Source organism: Grus americana, chromosome 6, assembly GCF_028858705.1.
Source record: "Grus americana isolate bGruAme1 chromosome 6, bGruAme1.mat, whole genome shotgun sequence".
NCBI classification, from domain to species: Eukaryota; Metazoa; Chordata; class Aves; order Gruiformes; family Gruidae; genus Grus; species Grus americana.
The window spans coordinates 642,643-662,183 of NC_072857.1; the positions used below are offsets into that span (position 1 = coordinate 642,643).

Here is a 19,541-nt window from a genome sequence, read left to right on the forward strand (position 1 = left end):
CCGCTGCTGTGGGGCCCGGCGGCGCCTGCGGGCAGGCGTTACCTGGGGCAGTGCCGGTGGGCTTGTCCTCCTCGGTGCTGGTGCTCACCGGTCACCCCCCCGCGGCTCCCACTTGCCCGCTGCCACGCAGCCGGGGTGACGTGCGTTTGCTGGCACGGGCCCAGAGCGAGCGCAGAGAAGGGTTTGGGGAGCCTTCAGCTGGGCTCGGCAACGGGACATTAATAACGTGTTACAAGCCCTGGAACTTAAACATTTTGCTGCTATAAATGTTAGCAACGAGAGATCTCGTTATGTTTAAATGCCAGATGACAGAAGCAGAGGCCAAAAAAAGCACCCTCCACAGCCAAGCGGGAAGAGAGGGGGGTGACCGCACCAGCGGGGCCGTCGGGCACAGGGCTGGCACCGGGCACGCCGGGGATGCCCACGCCAGGCGGGAGCGGGCAGGGGGGACGGCCCGGCCACGGTGCCTTGGGCGGCGGGGAGGAAGGGGCCGGTGCATCGCCGAGCACGACAACGAGCGGAGGCGTGCCAGCACCCAGCACCCGTGGAGACGCGCGGTCGGCCGCAGGGGAGAGCTCGCCCTTATTACCGTCTCGGTGTTTGAAATGGTACAGAGCTTGCCGGCTTTTCCATCCCGACCTCCCGCGCTCGGCCGCTGCCCCGTGACTCAGTTGCGAGAGTTCTCATGGGCTGAAACTTGGCACGCGAGGTCTCCCGCCCAGCTGGGGAGCAATTTTCATCATTTATTTTTCGACATAATTTCAATAAATTCCAGTTGGCTCTTCCTAAATAACAGCCAGAGCAGAAAGAAGTTGCACAGCCGTGTGAAGCGAATCTTTACAATTAGAGAACTTGAACACTTTTTTGGTGGGTGTTTTGGTAAAAACAAAATGTTGCATGTGATCGGTTTGGAAAGCAAAGAGGACTAATTACAAGCGCTATTTAAAAAAAAAATGGAATGAAAATGAGTTGTGCTGCTGATGCTCAGATGCAAGAACATGGTTTGCTTAATTTAATAATACTGTGTAATTTGTGTAAAACTGAATTAGTAGCAATTATATGTTATTGTTAATTACTTGGAGTTGGGTTCTCCTCTCTGTGCTCGTACTGAATCGCACCTGGCTCCCTGATGCCACCGAGGTCCGCGGGATTTACGATGTAGAGGCGCGCGCGCAGCGTAAGGACTTGCACAAGGAGAAACATGGAAGGTGCGTGGGGTCAGGCCCTTTCCAGAGCAGCTGGGACAGCACGCGTGTCCTCCTCAGCCCGGTCCTCACACTAATTAAATCTCCGCAGAGGAATGAATGGGAGTTTTGCATGCACGCACTGGAACTGTTAGGACAGGCCTCGCCGGCTGTCTTCAGCAGCCCGAGCGCAGCTCCTTTTGTGACTCACGCGCCTGACTCACAGACGCCTGATGAAATACATGTACTCTCAGGCAAATTTATCACGGCTAAATATTAAAACAACTCTTTAATTTCAAACCCAAGTACTTCCCGGGGTTTTCTCAGCAGCCGTACTCGGAACGACGCTGTGCCGCACACTTGGGAAGGGGCGGTGATGTAACCCTCACTACATTACAACTGAAAGATTTGCTTATTTGCATGTATATATATATATATATAAACTTCCCCGAGGCAAAAGAAAATAATTCATGACAAGCAGCAGCTTGGAAGGTCATCTGGATTATTATTTCTGTACCGCAGCTCACCTCCAACACATAAGCAGAGTCTTTATGTACGGATTTTAATAATGCTAAGAGAGTTTAAAACCTTAGCAGTGCTCCAAGTAATTATTAGGTAGGCTTTTTCATGTATGGCCTCATTTCATGTACTTAACAAAAAGTATCTTTTACCGTGTATTTCAGAAGGAATAGTGGTGCTGGTTTGTGGGTTTTCTTGCTGAAAAAAACATTTTGAAAAAGAGAGGAGTTTTGAAAAGACGTAGGAGTCTAAAGGGAGATCATTATACTGAATGAGGTGACTGGTCTGGGGTCCAACAACTCCTTAGTTTTCCAAAAATTTCCTCCATGTGATCTTTAAACTGCATGAGCTGTTTCTGCACTCACGGAGCACTGCGAAGTGGTCTTACTTGAAATTTCAGCTGCTCTGGGGAAAGGCAGAATTGATGAAGTACAAAGGGTTTCAGGTTGCCATGGTAATAACTTCAAAACAGAGAAGCCTGATTTTGCTGTTCCTGCTGTCTTGTTGGGAGAGCTTTCTACGTGGAAGGATGACAGGGTGAACCTGCTCTGCAGCAAAAGGCGTGCTCTGCTTGCAGCTGGTTTCTGGGGCCCACGCACTCTAAAGAGCATGGTATTTCGTTAACATTAGTGGGTTTATTCCAACGTCTGTGCGTGGCAATTCACGCGCACGGTACTCCTTTCACGTGGACGTGCCCTTATTACACCTCGATTAGTACAAACGCTATCCAGGAAAGAGTTACAAACTGTATGTACACTGGTGTGGAAAGAGTAGCTACAAGAGGCACTCTGCCGTGAACCGCAAGACCCCAAATTTAATCGTGCTCTGCTCCTTGTACAGCCGTGTGTGCACATGCTCGTTAAACCCGTACCACCTTTCCTGGGTGGAGTGTAAAACACTCGGAAAGCTGGGTGTTTTATGGCCCTCCCTGTGCCACCACGGCAGCTGAGGCACACGGCGACGGCACTGTCATCCTCCCCGAGGCCCCGGTCAGCGGCACAACCAGCCGTCCCAATTCTGAGACACCACTGCCCGCCACTGAAGGAAACACCTCGTCACAATATTCATCGTAGACTTCAGCCCTGTTTTTCTCCCCAAATAACATTACTACAGATAAAATTCTACTTACAGCTGGAATTTCCTATCAACACATGGTATCGACAGAAAATATAATTGAAAAAAGCCTGCACCTTGTGGAAAGCAAATTTATTTGTAAGGATGCTTATGATGATGAGTAAGAAGTGGTATTCAAAAGGACAGAAAAACAGTCATTTTTTACAGATTATGCTGAGATTATTTCACTAACCTAATCCTTCCCTCTTCTTCACTATTAATTGAAAATCAGCTGTGTGTAAAGTGTACGTGATCCAGTTACACCAGGCTGCGGGCAGGAGCTGCCGAGTCCTAATTCCAGTTTCTAGCCCTGGTTCCTTCTGTGGCTTTGAAGGAGCACTTAGCAACTGCCGTCCCTTAGCAAGCGGTGTGTGAGTTACTCACACAATGACAGTTCCCAAAGCTCACGTTGTTCTACCAAAAGTAAAGTAGAAACTTTTTCATGCGAAGTGTTTCTAACCCATGCAGTTTCTCATGTCGCCTGGAAATCCTGCAACCTGTCATTAGTTTGGCTTTTAATCCAACAGTGTCAGCCTTTGTTACGAGCTCTATTAACCACGTGGGCTACTATTTTCGAAAGTGCTTTAGGCTGCAAATAAGCAGCTACATTTTCGGAAGTGTTGGCTGTCAGCACCACCTGTGGAGCCTCAAGGGAAGCTTGGCATTTCTGGAAATTTAGCTGTTCACTTCAATTCTGTAAAGTCGTATTTAGATACCCAACCTTTAGTCTTCTCTTTTGGAAAACGGTCCTTGTTAGAGCTGTATTTTCTCCTGAGGGACACCTACACATGAGCTACTCGAATGTCACATTATTTGGCAGTACGCCGTGGAAAATTACTGGCCTTGTACTGTTGAGCCTATCTGTATTTTTAAAGGAATTAGTATTCTTTTCTCTGTTTAAAACATTCCTATTACTCATAATGAGTCAAATCCTGGCTCCATTCGGACAGCAGTGCCTAAATGGGCTGTAGCACAAAGCAGCTTCTGAGGGAGCACTTCCCAAACCCTCTGTGCGCCTGCCTTCTCCCAAGGGAACCAGCGGTGGCTTCCCACCCCGACACCACCGCGGTGATCACTGCCCATCCTGCCCCAGCCTGACTCACGCTGCGTCTCCGTGTCTCCTGTTTTCAGTCCCCCCGGTCCCTCACCTCCCGTCTCACAGATGCTAATGTCACCGCTTGGAAAGTGCCGTATGCGTTGAGAAAAATGATGAGACGCCCTCCGTCACATATGAGAAAGGACACAGGGCGCAGCACGCCTCTCCTCTGCCCCGAGACCTTTCCCTGCCGCCTCCACAGCTGCCGGCGGCGGTTCAGCCAGCCGCGGGGGCTCGTTACCGTCGCAAGAACACGGTTTGCCGTTGTCCTTGCGTAGACCTTTGGCGTCTGCCTCCCCCAGATGGGGAACGAAGCCTCTGCGGTTTGCCCGCCGGTACGTGCTGCAGGTCGTTACAGCCGCCGGGCTCCACGTCCACGGGCAGCAGAGCTGCGCACGGCTGCGCTGCCCGGGAAAAGAGACGCGGTCCAGCTCAGCCACGAGCACAGAACGATGCTCCTGGGCGGGCGGGAGCGTGCCACGGGGCGATGGCGGCAGCCCTGTGTTGATGGCAGAGGGTCTGATAAAGTCTGAAGTCTTTGGGAACAAAGTTAATGTTTGAGACAGGGTTTGACAGACGAGTCCTGACAGAATGGTGTCCTGCAGCCCGAGCTGCCGGCGTCGTGGGACTTGCCTTCCTCGCTGCCTACTGAGCGCTCTGCCATCGCCTCACTGTCGTGAGGAAACGCGGAGCGCACGGGGAAGCCCCGTATCACGGGACTGAAGTCAGGGAGGTGTGCGGAGCATCAAAGATCAGCAGTGTGTGGGAATTTCCGATGTAGTCTGTCTGCTCAGAATTGTTCAGGCTTGAACGTGTTTTCATGTCCTTAACCCACGATGTGATAATTTAAGTGCTCTGTTGATAGCAATTAGATGCAACTGTTCTGGACATGTGCTCCACTGTCCCCCTCAGAAGGAAAGCCGTGCCTGCGACGTGTACTTAGTGCAACTGGCAGAGCGACTGCGGTTCGACCCAAACCAATCAAAACACGGGGGTTCAGATCATGGTAGCCTTAACGCACCCTAAAGCTGCGCCAAAGTTGCCCACAGCCCAAGGCGCGCTTTTCCCTTCCTTTGGTTCACAGATCTCTGGGGACGGTACATAGCGCACGCCGGGTGATGTCATCTGCCGGGTGATGTCATCTGCTGGGCGACGTCATGTGCTGGGCGATGTCATCCGCCGTGCTTCCCCGCACACCCGCTCCTCTGCCCCGCCGCCCCGCGCCCCTGGGGAACGCGGCTCTGCCGGGCCCGGCGGCCGGAGGCCTGCCTTCTCCGAGGCCTGGTGCGGGGCGGGGACGCGGGGCTCGGGGCGAGCCCGTTACCGAGGGAGGAGCCGCCGGCTCCGTGCGCCAGGTGAGCGCTGCGGGCGCTGCCAGGCCCGGGGCCCACAGCGTGGAGACCGCCGGGCCTTCGGCGCCTGTGCGGGTTGCTGGGGTTTGGCCGGTGGGTTGCCCCGCAGTCCGGCGCCACAGCCCAGCTCGGCCCCGCAGCTCAGCTCCGCAGCCCGGCCCAGCCCCGCAGCCCCGCTCAGCCCGGCCCAGCCCAGCCCAGCCCGGCCCAGCTCAGCCCCGCAGCCCGGCCCGGCCCCTCAGCCCCCGCCCCCCCGCACACGCTCCGCCGGCGCGGACGGGCCCCGCGGGACGCCGCCAGGGGGCGCGGCGCAGCGCGGCGGGCGGAAGTGACGCGGCGGGCCGGGAGTGACGGCTGCCGGCGGCCATTGGCGGGGCGGGGCGCTGCCGCTGCTGCCGCCGCCGCCGCCGCCGCCGCCGCCCCCGCCGCGCCGTCCCCTTTGTCAGCGCTCCGCCGCCGCTCGGCGCCGCCGCGGGCATGCGGGCGGGCCGCGGGCAGGGCGAGCGCCGGGCCTAGAGCGCGGCGGCCGCGCCGCCCCCGCCGCCCATGGCCAGCCCGCCGCGGCTCTAGCGCGACCGCCGCCGCCGCGATGAGGAGGTGAGTGCAGCCGCCTGGGCGGGGCGGGGGCCGCGGCGGGCCGAGCCGAGTCCCGGGTCGGGTGGCGCGGGGCTGCGGGAGGAAGCTGCCTTGGGCTGCGGCCCGCCGGAGGCGCTGGTGTCCGGCCGTGGGGAGGGGGGGAGCCGCAGCGTGGGAGCGGGGCCGGCGTCCGGCCGGCGGAGCCGGGTCCCCGCGGCGGGGCGGGGGGGGCACCGGCAGCCGGGACGGGTGCTGCGGGCGGGCTTGAGGGGCCCTGCCCCCCCCTCCTGCCGCGGCAGGCCCTGCCCGTGCTCCGCCGGCTGCCTCCGCCGCGGTTCCTGCGCGGGGGAGGGAGCGCCGTGAAACCCGGGAGGGAGAATTCCCGTGGGGTGATGGACGGGTTGGCCCCCGACACCGGAAAGGCTGCAGTGACGAGCGGCTCTCCGCCCGGGAAGGACCGTGCCGCGGCCCTCAGAGCCGGTGCTGCACACGGAGTCGAGCCCGAGCTGCGGCGGGGGGGGCGGCACAGAGGGTTCGGTCCTGCGGCGGCGAAAGTCCGGGTGCGGCGGATAGCTCATCGCCCTGCTCCCCGGAACGGGGCTGCCGGGCCTGCCGAGAGGGACGGTGCTTTGGGGTTTCTAACCACGTAAACTTCCCGGAGCGGAGGCGCAGGGTTGTGCTGCATCGCGGTGAGCTCTTTACGTGTGGCTGTGCCGGCATCGCTCGTGTCAGTGTGCTGACGGTCCGTGTTTGATGGGCAAAAAGAAAGTTACAGGCCAAAGTCCCCTGGGCATATTAACCTGTTAAAGGCGCTTCTTCGCTGCCAGATGTGATGGCGTTCTGCGCGGTGAGTCAGTAGGGGACTAAGTCGGCCTGCTTATTTCCAGTCCTGCAGCTCTGGGTTTCGGGAGAAACAAAAGGGGTGGCAGGACTTTTGCCTCAGCTCCTGTCAAGGCTTTTGCTGGTGAGCGAGGACGGGTCGCTAGAAGCAGGCAGTCGTTCTTTCAGCCTGCTCAGATCTGCACGTTAACCTCCGGGCTTTTAAAACCACATGCTGGTCTGTGAAATCTGGGGCATGAATATAGTAGGGGAAGCTGCCTGGGCAGTCTTTCCAACTCTGTTAGTCTAGAAACTTGTGTTAAAATAACTTGTTTCCAGCAGTACTTTTACAGTAAAGGGGGACTAAACCACTTTATTTTCCCCAAATTGAGAGAGAAACTCATCTTCAGCAGGTTTTGAGAGAGTAGGGGTTTATGTAGGTGTGCTGGAGGGACTAATTCATCAAAACAGTGTTGGTAATGGCGGCATCACGAGGTGGAAACTTTCAGATTCTGGGACTGAGCTACAGAACTGGCACTTTTGTATAAAAACACTTTTTAGAAATGATGTGTTGAGCTTTCAGAGAAGAACAGGTTCTCTTCCCAAATCTCACGTGTTTTTACGGTATGCATTGAGGCTCATCTGTCATTTAAGCTCAGCTTTTCATTTAAGAAAACTCCTATGGTTGTAGCAGTTTGCTGTGGGCAATGACAGGTCTATTTTTAAATCTTCGGTTTTCTTTTGTTTCCTGTAACAGGATCTTTGCTATGATCCTTGTACTTCATCTTCAGAGGAACGGTAGTGACCTGGAATGCAGCAGACGCTCTGTAAATACTCCCCAAGCTCTGCCCTTGAGGTGTAGTGCTGTTTGAGGAGTCCTGGGTTGCCTTGAAATTGGAATCGGCAAAAGCTGAAACCCTGGATGTGGAAAGCTCTCAAGTGCGTGTCTGGTTCCTTTGATGACCGTAACTTTTTTTTTTTTTTGGCAGAGGTGTTACGGATCTATTTTAGGGGAACAAAAAGTTCCTGTGTGCACTGTGCTCTCCCTTGGAGGTGTTAAGTGTGTGCAATGTTTTGAGAGGTTTGCCTTCCATCTCGGTATTTTGTTTGCTGGGATAAGACTTGCATTCCTCTGCCTCGTTTCGGGTTGGGGGAGGAAGGGGGGCACGGGGGTGCTGCTCCTTGCCCAGTGGCACAGGACTCGGGAGTAGTTACTGATTGTAAATCTCCGCTTGTTTGTTTTCTCGCGCTGTGGTGACGAGTGTGTTTCACTTGTCTGCTTCCGTCCCCATTCGGGACAAACTTTAAGGTCTATTGCTGTGACTTAGATCACCCCTCAACCATTTCAGTTTGTAAATAATCAGCTTTTACAGGCCTCAATCATAGTTAGGCCAAAACTATAGGAGGCGAGGCTGTTATTTAAATGAAACAGCCTGAGAGAAGAAAACTGTGTTATTTATTTTTAAGTCTTGTAACACATCTCAAAGTTGCGAGCTGAGAAAGTACCAGGTCAGTAGGATTTCCCTGATGATGTTTCCGGAGACATCATCAACAGTCTCTGCGTAAGTCCCGCTGCACAGTAACTGTTACTCGTTTTCTCATGACTTTTATTTTTATACGTACTTTAGAAAACTGGAAATATTTTGGTTGCATAGCTGTTGAGGTTGTTACTTAATGTTCCTACTCTCTGCAGAGAATACTATGGCTGCATTAGTTGCAAAAGTGTTTGTGAAGACCTGAAGGGTGCACGCAGAAGTTCAGCCTCACCCTCAGTGGACTTAACTCATAAAGTTACTTTGGACGTATTATGTTCTTGGAGCCTGCAATTTAACACGCTTTGAGATGTGACCTTTTTTTATGCCTTAGTAGCTGTTTATTTGATATGATGATTGCTGACACTCTTCTATATTGATATATCTATATCTAAGTTGGTTGCATTTTTTCTGCTGAGGTGATCTGCTAAAGCTCACCTCTAACACCATGTAGAAAGATTCTTCCGCAGGAGAACACGAGTGTGTTGAGGAGCTGAGGTGAAAGGGGGAGGGCTAAATATAGCCATTTCCTGTAAAACGTATCTATTTTTGAGGCTAGCTCTCCAAATGAAATTTCATGTCTTCCCAAGCCTACAGAGGGGGTTTCTTTTCCTGTCTTACTCTTCACAGATAACATTGCAGTTGTCCGCAGCGCGACTGTGGTCAGTAAGTCCTACTGCAGGTGTGTGAGAGAACAGAGGGATCGGTGGCCAGGGCTGGGGCACACGGAAAGGCATGTGGCAACGTAACTCCACACGGCAGCGTTCGCCTGCCTTCAGTCCGTGTCCAGCAGGGAAGGAATGGCGACTTGCATCATCTTGCCAAAACTGCCAGACACAGCAACAGCATCAAATAGCTTCTTTGGGAGGGATGCAAATGAGTCTGGGAGAAGGATAAAAAACTGTTCAAACATGCTCGCGCTCTCAACCCCTGCTCTAGCCTTGCATTGCGCTGTCAGAAGCTGTGCGCTTCTGAAGGGAAAAAGCAGTGGGCTCTGGGGTAGGAAGAGAACATAGGCGGGGGAAAGAACACCAGTGGGGTGTTGTGGGTGGGTTGTGTTTGTGTGTTTTGTTGGGGTTTTTTTTGGCCAGCTGGTACTCTGAAGTCATACTTAAATTTAATGAAAGCCTGATTCTAAAATAGGATCTAGGGACAGCCGTTGTAAAATAATTAGGCACCCTTTTAGCTCACTTGTCCCTGCCAAAAAAAAAAAAAAAAAAAAGCTGCTTGAATTCGCTTGCGTTCTTGGGTATTTGAACTCTCAAATGGGCATCTCAATATCTGCTCTTCTGTCTTATCTCTCCTACTGTCTTATCTCTCCTACTGTATAAACAGGTTAAAAACTTAGCCCACTCATCTGTGCAGCTGTATAGAGCTGCAGAAGATTGCAGTGGTGGTGTTGGATGCAGTAGATTTCAGAGTGATAACTGCTCTCTTCCAACCTCGCTGTGTAGGAGATTTCATGGACACCCATTAGGGTGGATTGCAGGTTGGCCTTGATGAGGGTGTGCACGTATATTAGGGGTTAGTTTATTTGCTTTGAGACCCGAGGGTAGTCAAGACTGAGACAGTTTAAGAGCATGTTAGTTCCAAAGGCATCCAACACCGTCTAAAAACACACCTTTTAAATCCTGCTGTAGACAAGTTCAGTGACCGCACATTAAGGATGTAAGTCATTTACATCTTTTATATCTGTACGTATCTGTAAAGTAAGGAAGGATAGTATTTTTTAGCAGTGTTGGAAAGCTGAATTCACATAAATTTACGATGTGTTTTGGGATCATGAATTTGGAAAATGCTATTGACTATGAAGTGTATGGAATTCCATTAAATGCTTTCAAGAAATTCCTTTTTTCTTAGCTATGCTGGCAGCCAAAACACAGTTTTAGACTAATGCTTTCAAAAGCATAAAAGTGTAGTCAAATAGCAGTAAGTAGTTGTAATGAAATAATTTTCTTTGTTAGATTGCACCATGAGCATGCACGTGACCCAGTTTCAGCTGATGGGTAATCCCTTCTTTAAAATGTGGTCTTTTGCAATTATGTGTAGACAGCTCAGTGTTCACAGGTTCCTATTTCAAAGCGATGTGCGTTTGTAAGTCCTACTGGTATTCAGTACATGCTCTCAAAATTTTGATCTCATAACAAGATCTACAGTGAACCAACTATGATTATAAAGCAGCATTGAATGCAGCCTTTGATGTTAATTCCGTGGGATGCTGTCTTCTAGAAGGAACATCAAGAGTGTGCCGATATTCCTAGTGAAATAAGTATGTTACTACTTTCTTTCACATAAAGTAGTAATGTATTTTAGAAATGTGATGGTGTTCTTTGCTAGCAGTTCAGATGCCGACTTTCCCCTGGAAGGCCAGAACTGACCTTATGATTCATCTGCCGGTGTAGTCAACATCAGGTGCTGCATCACGGTCTTTGCCAGTTATTATACAATCCCCTCTTTAAATGGGGTTCTTTTGATCTGCTCTTTCATTTCATGCTGAATTCATCCACCGTGTTTGCTGAACCACTGCTGGCCGTGAATATTGCTCCGTGGCATGGTGGCTGTGCCTGGCAGGCTGGGCAGCGTGCTGGATCTCAGGGCCTGCTGGATGGAGCGTTCTGCCCAGTTCTGGGTAAAACATGCTTTGCATTCTCTGTGCCTGCAAATTAGTGGGCCACCAGCACCTAAACACCTCTGAAGCTGTGACGTCAATCTCCCTCGTATCAAGTGATTGTGTTGTCTTTAAGTACAAAGGCAACATAAGTCCCTAAGCAAGTAGCGTAACTCATTGTCCTTCAGATCGGCAGTTTCTTTGTGCTCAGGACCTGTCTTAGTTTTATATGGCCTTGGTCTCGTTCTAGAAAGCTTTGTGAGATGGTGTAGATGCAGCGTGTCTAAATAAACAGTCTCTTCTGCTGAGGAGAGAAATATTTGAAAGGAAATATTATACAGGTCTTAAAGTCACGATTGAAATGCGAGTAAGTGGAAGTGATGATTTTACATTATTATGATGTAAGAAATGGGGAATACCATGTGTCGTCAATAGTCAGCAGTTTAAAAAAAAAATACAATATTTGCATGGTGCCTGTTAAGTTGTAGAATGGTTGTGGTGGGACATTCAAGAGATGCTTGGTTTGTTTGTTTTTAAGAAAGAAATGGGATTATGTTCGTAGGTCTATGGGCGGAGCATTGAATGCAGCGGTCCAGATGTAGTTTTGGGCTTGGGAATTCACCTCTGACTGGGAAGCATGGGATCGGGGCAGAGGAGGGTGGAAGAATGACCTTCGCATGCTGTGTCCTTTTGCTGCTTCCTAAGCATCTGCCTCTGGCCTCTTCTGGAGTCAGCAGGTTGTTGTTGAGTTAGGTGTACGCTTTGTTCTGTTTCTCCTGTTGACCTGAAAAGGCAGCTAAATGGCTGCTCACCCCCAGAAGTCGTTTTAGTCCATTCATCTCCCCCTTTTGAAATACTCCTGGCGATGTCAAACCATGTTACTCTTCGCTACGTGTAGCGCTTCTGAGAAGATGCCCATGGAAGTGTCTGTAGCTTGTTGTGAATTAACTCAAGTCTGTTTTAGGGAAAGGAAGACTATGGTTTGATTAGGAAAAGCTTATTAAATCAGGAGAGTTCCAGTTTGGTGATTGTCCAAGGCAGACTTTGGACTCTGTTTGCCTTGTCTGAAGCTAACAGAGATGGAGGTGGGAGCTGGTGGAGGGGAACACTGACAGCTATTATCTAGGCCCCTTTACAGAAGAGGGGATGATGCTGCAGCTCTGAACCTTCTGTCCTAAGTACGTGGAACATTCCCTTTCAGCATGCTGAAGCCACAGATCATTCTCAGTTGAATGGAAGCTGGTAGGAGGACCTCCTCCTTGTCTTACAGAGCAGTTGTAACTAGTTGTGCTCACTGGAGGTCAGGCATTTCTTGTTCTGACTGCAAACTTTACCTCTCTGCTAATAAGCTGCAGAAGGGAGGCCAACAAACACCTCTTCTAATTGCAGGTCTGCTGGTTGTCTGGCAAGTATCCTGTAACAGTAGGAGCAGGTTGGCAGCTTTTCGACAGCTGCCTTTGGCTGGGTGGATAGCTTGGAGGCTCGAAGTGGCTTCCTTTTGAAGTCCTGCAAGCTGCTGATCTCTGCTTTCATGATTCGGTGTGCCTCAGCAGGCCCCTCCAACCTTCCTCTCTGAATGGCCTGGGGTTCATGGCTGAGCAGTTTTAGGCAGTCGGTGCTGTGGTTGTGCAAGCCTTTTCGCCGGCTCCTAATGCCAGGGAAGTAAGGCGTCGCGCTTGTCCCTCTCCATGTGCTGTTCTTTATCCTGTTCTGGCATGTCTGTGGCTGTGTGGTGAACGTGTCATTAATTTGGTTAGAACTTTGTCTGTCTGTGCCACATTAGTTCTAACCCGGATTAATTCCCGGTTTGTGTTTTTTGTGCTGGTGCTAAGGAGGGATTGCTGAGGGTATGAGTGGCGGGGCAGGCGCAGAGGACTGCGTGTGCTGCCTCTGTGTCTTTGTGAAAGCCATTGCCGTATTGGGTGCATGAGGGCATGCTGAGTTTGCTGGCTGTGACCAAGGCTGTTTGCAGAGTGCCTTGGCCCGCTGTGTGGGTGCCAGAGCGGACCTGGTGTAGTCTGCTCCCCCGGAAGAGTTCCTGCAGGTTCCTTTGCTGCCTGCTTGCTCTTGGTCCTGGTTGTTACACTGAGGTGTGCTCAAACACACGTTTTTGGAAGTTCTGCATGCCGCGGCTTTTGTGCCACGGCTCTAATGCCTGCCCACCCTTCTTGTAAGGCTTGTGACTAGCATAGCGGCCGTGTCCTCTGTGAGATGCCATGCACGGTGGCAGATCTGCCTGCGTTACCCATCGTTCTAGGGGTGGATAACTTCCTACGATGTCAGTTAGTATTGAATTGGAGGTAGAAGAGATGAGGTCTGAATCTCCCTAGGAACAAATGTAAAATTAAACAAAATACGTGTTTGTATTATCCTCAAACAGACTGTGCTATTTAGGGCTCTCCACTGCAATAAAGTTGTCTCTTGTGTTTGTGTGGGTGGACTGCAACAATTAAGTCATTTTAAGGCTGAATCTTAAAAGAGAAAATAAAATGAAAAGATAATGGTTTGGTTTAAGAGAATAAATTAATTGTATCGTGTTACGTTAGAGAAAAGATAGATGGTAACTTGCAGGTTGTTTATTATTGGTAAAATCTATGTCCGTTTGCATGTTGAAACTCTTCTTGACTTCAGAAGGAGTAATATTTTTGGGGGTTTTTATCCATTAAATTACACTCTTTACTGATGCTGGAATGTAACTGCCTGTTGAAGCTGCAGTTCTGTATGGCAACCTGCTAAAACATCGATTTTGATTGCATGGGCTGGACAAATCCCAGTCTGTTGGATGACTTGGCAATGGATTTTATGTGGCAGTCAATCTTGTACTATTATACTGTGTGCAAGTCCTTATTTTCTATTGTCAGAATGAAAAGATACATGACTTGTAGTACACTAGTCTGAGTATTAAATTAGCTAATTCATATCTACTTAGGAGTGGAATTAAAATAAGTTGTGCATTTTAAAAAAGCTATTTTCAGTTTGACTTTTAAATACTTGCTCAAGTTAAACGACAATAAAAAGTACTTTAGATGTACTCTTAGTTCATGAAAAAAGTGCCGATGCTTATGAATTAAAAAGCAAAGAACACCCAACACCCCCTCACCATCACCACCCCCCCCAAAGAAAACAAACCAAACCCACCAAAAACCAAACAACAAAACACCAAATGGGGTGTGTGTGCTTTTGGTGATTGTGATTACAATAGAAAAATAAAGTAAATATTTGGAAAACTTAGATCAATGCCCAGTAAGAATGAATGTCTGGAAAAGAATTTCAGCCTAACTAATTTTTATTCCGCTTGACTTGTATTTTTGGACTGAATTGTAAAACCTGTGTGCATCCTGAGTCTAAATGAAGTGATGATGATAAAACGATGCTTGCATGGCAATTTTTACACTGCCCACTTTTCATCTCAAGGGTAACTAGGCGTAAATGTGGTGTGGAACAATCTCTGCTTATCTTGATTCAGGGGCTGTCTTCACTGAAGAGGTAGTATAGGGTCTTTCTTTGATGTAGTTCTCTCTCAGGCAGAATCCTGCTGCTGCAGTTGAGAAGCCCTTTCTGTCCAGACTAGCTAACCAAACACAGGTCTGTGAAAGAGCAGAGGTACGTCTTTACTTTGTGGTTATGATGAAGGTTAAATCATTTAAGTATTGGCTATCCTCCAACATCTTTGCATAATTTGAACCCTTCTCTGCCCAGAAAGAAACATGCAAGTTATTTCAAGCCACTAGGACAGAAGAAAAAGCTCCAACTAAAAGACTGCGAAGAAACCCGGGATATGTTGCCCCTACCTGCCAATTCCCGTGCCGTGCACGTGCAGCACCAGTAAAGGCACAGCTTGGAGTATGGCTGGTGGCTTCCTGTTCTTCAAATGTGTCATAACTTGGCCTTTCCTCCTTGTCTGTTCTCTTGGATCCTGCCCCTTCACTCTTTTTGTCCGGACTGTGCACTTCTTAAAAATTCTTGAACTCCTTGGCTTTGCTTTTGCTATCTCTCTTAACCTCGCATTAGTTGATTGTCAGTTAAGCCTTTACAAATGTGCCAGAAATGCCACATAGACACTTTTGTGTGTGTTTGTGGACCTGGCATGTTTGCATCAGCCTTTAGTAGAGAATAATCTAAACGAGTAACATGTTCCAACTTGCCTAAACAATAGGGTGTTTTTTCTGTCTTTGTGTAGGCATTTTACATGTTTGTAAGACTCATGTCCATACCTCTGAAGCAAACTTGTGCATAATTGTTCTGTAAAACCTGTTCTAAAATCTAAAGCTATTTAGACCCGTCCCTCCATACATGTTCCTTATGACACAAACAACATTTTGAAGAATGAGTGCATCAATATGGAAATAAAAACCGAAGCACCATTAAAATACCATTTGAAAGAAACATGGCATTTTCATGCCTTGTGCAAAACTGGCATATTTTAATGAGTGGAAGAGCCTGACTTCATCTTTTTAGTTGGGATTTGATCCTGGATGTTGGTTAGACACTCAAATAAAACATTTATTGGACTCTAATGTACAACAACATCCAGGATTTTCAGGGAACTTTATCTTGTTTCTCCATTAGGAAGGCCAAAATGACAGGCCGTTGTGAGCCAGAAGACCAAACTCTCTTTTAGAAGCTGTCGGTTTTCTTATGCAGTTCCTGGAGTCTCTGGTGAGAAATTGGTGTTTCTGAGTCTGCAATGCAGTTTTATGCCTTCAAAGGTCTGCTAGGAGTAAAACTCACTTTATTCCCAGTCTGGGGATTTGTAAAACTTTGACGTGTAGACCAATTATAATTATGTTGGTTTAGTTCCCAAAGTGGACGCTCTTTATTCTAAAAGAGGCCCTACTGCATGCAAACAAGAGTATTGAAGGCCGTGAAATGTTAGCATTTGAATGGTTTTGGCTTAGCTTTAAAATAAATATCTACTGGATATAGAGCCCTGGGGAGTGGACTAAAGCAAATGGAAAAGGTGAATTAACTTGAAGTTGTTCCGCAAGGCTGGGTTAATAGAGCCACAGCACATCAACACAGTGGCAGATGAAGACGAAAGAAAGGGATTTTGAGAGCTTATGTATATTTTGAGGCTATTCAGAAGTGAAGTAGATGCAATTCAGAGGCTACTGTTCCTCTGCACAGAGTCCTCTTGTCCTTCTTGCTCCGCAGCATCAGTCCTCGTATGGCCTAAGTGGGTTTCCTTGGGTGCCTGCGCTGTTCCTGCGAGGAATAGTGAGAACCGGTCCTGGCCGTTTTCTGATGCAGGCAAGCCTTTAACTTGCAGCTCTTGTCTTGTGGTACTTGATGGTTCTTTCGAGACCTGGCTGAAGAAATCAGTGGGTTCCCTCTTTAAGAGGGAAATTGACAGTTTTTCCTGGCTGCGATGGAAAATCTGGGAAGAGAAGCAAGTGTGCTTCTTCAGGCATGTGTGTGCCACAAGATGACCAAAACAAATTGGCAAACCCCTCTTTTTCTGGGGAAGGAAGGAGCCCAACTCATAGCTTTTGACTGTTTTCTAGTGGGCTGAGTGGAGAAAGCTTTTTTTTTTTTTTTTTCCTTGATGCTGCCTAGTTGAGAGTAGCACATGGTCCTTTCCCTAAGGAGTACTCTCTGTGCTCTTTTTGCTCCTGAAAAGTTCATAACAGGACGGACTTCTTTGTAGGATTATATGGTTGTGGGACTTCACAGCAGTTGGGGGAAATTGGAGGACTTTGTGGAGAATCTGGGAGATTAAAGGAACCTCCTTCAACAAGCTTTGGAGAAGACCTGAGGGAATATTAGGCAAAGAGCACCGCAGAATTTGGGTGTAGGCAACTGCTTGTAGAAGTGAGGCTGGACTCAGACTGGAACTTGGAGAACTGATAGGACCTGCTTTGTGTAGGGTCTTCAGCTTGGAATTGAAATGCCTGTGAACCAGAAGTGGCCCTGGGGTCCCAAGGTTTACAGGGTGAAGCACCTGCACGCTGGGAGTGGAGGTCTCTTCTGTCAGGCCTCTTAAAGGAGAGTTCTGGAGAACTGAGATGAGGTTTGGCGTTCTTTACAGATACAAGTAATTGGTGGGGGGTAGAGGTGAAAGAGGGACGCTCAGGCAGGCTTCATGGGACTCGTGTGTCACTGTGAGAGGGGTTGGTGGCAAAGGGCTAGTCATGTGGCTGAGTGTCCATGACAAAATCAGTTATTGCTCGTCAGCTGGTAATGGGTGCTGTTCAGCTCTGTGCGTACGCAATGTTTTGTGAATACGGGTAAACCAGCAGCTGAAAACGTTTCACTGAGATTTCAGGTGGTGTGTCTTGGTGTTTACCCTGCAGTTTCTGTGTCCTACTTAGTGCGCTAACTGGTATGCCGTGGTACCATGGCCCCACGATGATAAGGCTCTTGGTGTCAAGTCAGCAGAAGGGTGATGGCATCGGATTGTGTGTTTGACTCAGGATTGTCCTACGTGAACAGTTCCTAGCAGGACATGTAACATCTCACAGGGTGAGGACGGTGGTTTTTAACAGCTTTTTGTTGGTGGGAGGTGTGAAGGCTGGAGGCCTTGCAGGCTCCATGGTGCGGGTTGTGCTGGCAATGACCCTCTGCAGGGTGAGCTTCAAGGTCGCTCAAAGGAGTAGGGCTCGGTGAGCATCTGCTAAATTCTTGCATGACAGTTAAGTGTGCATAGAAAAGGCTTCTTTCTAAAATGCTGACCAATGTGAACATGAAGGGGAAAAAACAAAACAAAAAACCCCCAAACACCCCCCCACCCCCCCGCAAACAGACGTGAACGATCAGCTGTAAAATTAAATCTCTGAGGGTTCAGTGTGCTAGTAGTGTAAAAGCATATGAAATGTATTTTTTTTCCTCAAAATCCTGAAACATTCTTCCAAAAATGTTAAGGCTTTTTTGACGTGATTGGTCTTGTTTCAGTCCCAGAGGTGTATTTGGTTGTGTGTGAAGTGAGGGATTCTTCTGAAAATGAACATGTTGCAGTTGTGAAAGTTGGTGTACTGAAAATATGCCTGCTTATCCTTAGGTCTTCAGGTGCTTGGAGAACAGTTCTCCCAGTTTCTCTGTAGCTCATCTTTTGGAGTTATAGCTATCCTGTAACAAGTGCATAAATGACGGTTCATTTTTTAGTTAAATGTTTGTCTTAGCTGTATATTGAAGGTTTGCTCATCCTTTGTGTTATGCTCCAGGTGGCTCCGCTCAGATGTGGAAGTGCCTTAGGGTGGCTTGCGGGTGCTCTGCCCGCACTGCTGAACATCCCAGGAGGACAGGGAGCATCCCAGGTCCCATTCATAATGACACATGAATTAGAAAATGAACGTTGGACAGGCCAAAAATGTCTGGTTTAACACTCTCAATTTACGTATCATATTTGTATGAAAAAGATGTCTGTAAATGTGTTAGTTGACAACTTGATGCAGCTTATAGTTTTTACCCAAATTGTTCTGAGGATTACAGCCAATACACCATCATCTTTTGGTTCTAACAACTGAAGAAAAAAGTATGCTTAATATGTTATCTTTTTTTTTTAAATATCTTTGTCAAGAATGCTACAGTGGCTACTGTGTCAAGAAGCAAACCAACACCAAAGGAAAGAAATTAGGCTAGTACGGCTAACCGTGAGTTAGTAAGAAAAAAGTACAGTGGGTTTTCTGACATAGTATTTGACCATTTTCTTGAGAAACAGAAAATATTTAAATATCTAAATGTTAAAAGGAGATTCTATTGATTCTCTGATCTTGAAAGGCCACTTTTTGCAAAACAAATAAAAATCCACAAAAACATGTCTTCTCTGTTGTAAGTAATTTAAAATGTTTAAATAAAATAAATGAACATAGTAAAGATGTTCTGTGTAAAATGTGCAAAAAAAAACCCCAACCCCACAAAAACAAAACCCAACATTTGATTTTACTCTGAATTGAGAAAAAAACTAGAAAGCTAAAACTTAGACTCTGGAAGAATTTGAGGAAATAATGAGATTTTAATCCCAGAACTGACCCGCCCCTGAAGCGCTACTGAGGCAGAGGGCCTGAAGAAATAGACTTGCCTTTGCTGTTGTAAAAGTTAAAATTAACCTAAATAGTTGGACTGTTTTGGGTTTAATTTAATTTGTATTTTTGTTTGTGTGTTGTTTTTCATAAAAACACAGTAAATGCTAAATAAAGTTTATTAAACGCTCACCGCAGGTGCATAATGAAGGTGATTTAAACACTCCCTCCCAATCTAAGACATTTCAGAGATGCCAGAGAAGTTCTTCAAATCTTCCGCTTCAAGATGGTACGCGGGCTGTCGGGTGCTTGCTGCCGAAGGGGATGGGAGCGGGCAGGCGGCCGAGCACCCTCAGCCAGGCACGGTGGCAGGCTGCCTGTGCGGTCACCGGTCCCGCCGCCTGCCCGGGCGGGTGGCACCTCCGCCTGTGCTCCGCTGGTCACCTCGATTCAGAGCTGGGAAGCCAGCTGGGACTTCTGAAAGCAGAAGAGCGTGTTTGTCTGATCTATGAACTGAGGTGCAGGGCAATGTTACTGCCCCGCACCCAGACGATGAGATCAACTGGCTGGGTTTGGTCAACTTAGTTCAGTGACTGCAGCTATGGTGTCCGTTGTCTAATAAATGGGCTTTAAGAGCAAAATGTTTTGATAATTTTTCTTACATAATTAGCACAGTCAAGCTGTTGTAAGCCTGTTTTCTAATTAAAAGTAAAGTTTTGAAATACTCTATTTGTAAGAGAGTAAATAGTCAAACGTATCGCTTTCTATTATAGTAAAATGTGAA

General features: G+C 48.3%; 1 protein-coding gene across 2 annotated transcripts in view; it reads left to right on the plus strand.

The window, feature by feature from the left end:
* ACVR1 (activin A receptor type 1) overlaps nt 1-19,541 on the plus strand; it is a 72,278-nt gene continuing 52,737 nt past the window's right edge. The window contains exons 1-2 of one of the 2 annotated variants that reach the window (XM_054830093.1): nt 1-8; nt 5,668-5,861. In XM_054830093.1, coding sequence (XP_054686068.1) covers nt 5,854-5,861 — 8 coding nt within the window. In that variant the 5' untranslated portion in view covers nt 1-8; nt 5,668-5,853. Of the gene's footprint in view, nt 9-5,602; nt 5,862-19,541 lie in introns of those variants that run through there. The other variant, XM_054830091.1, reaches the window with a different exon arrangement.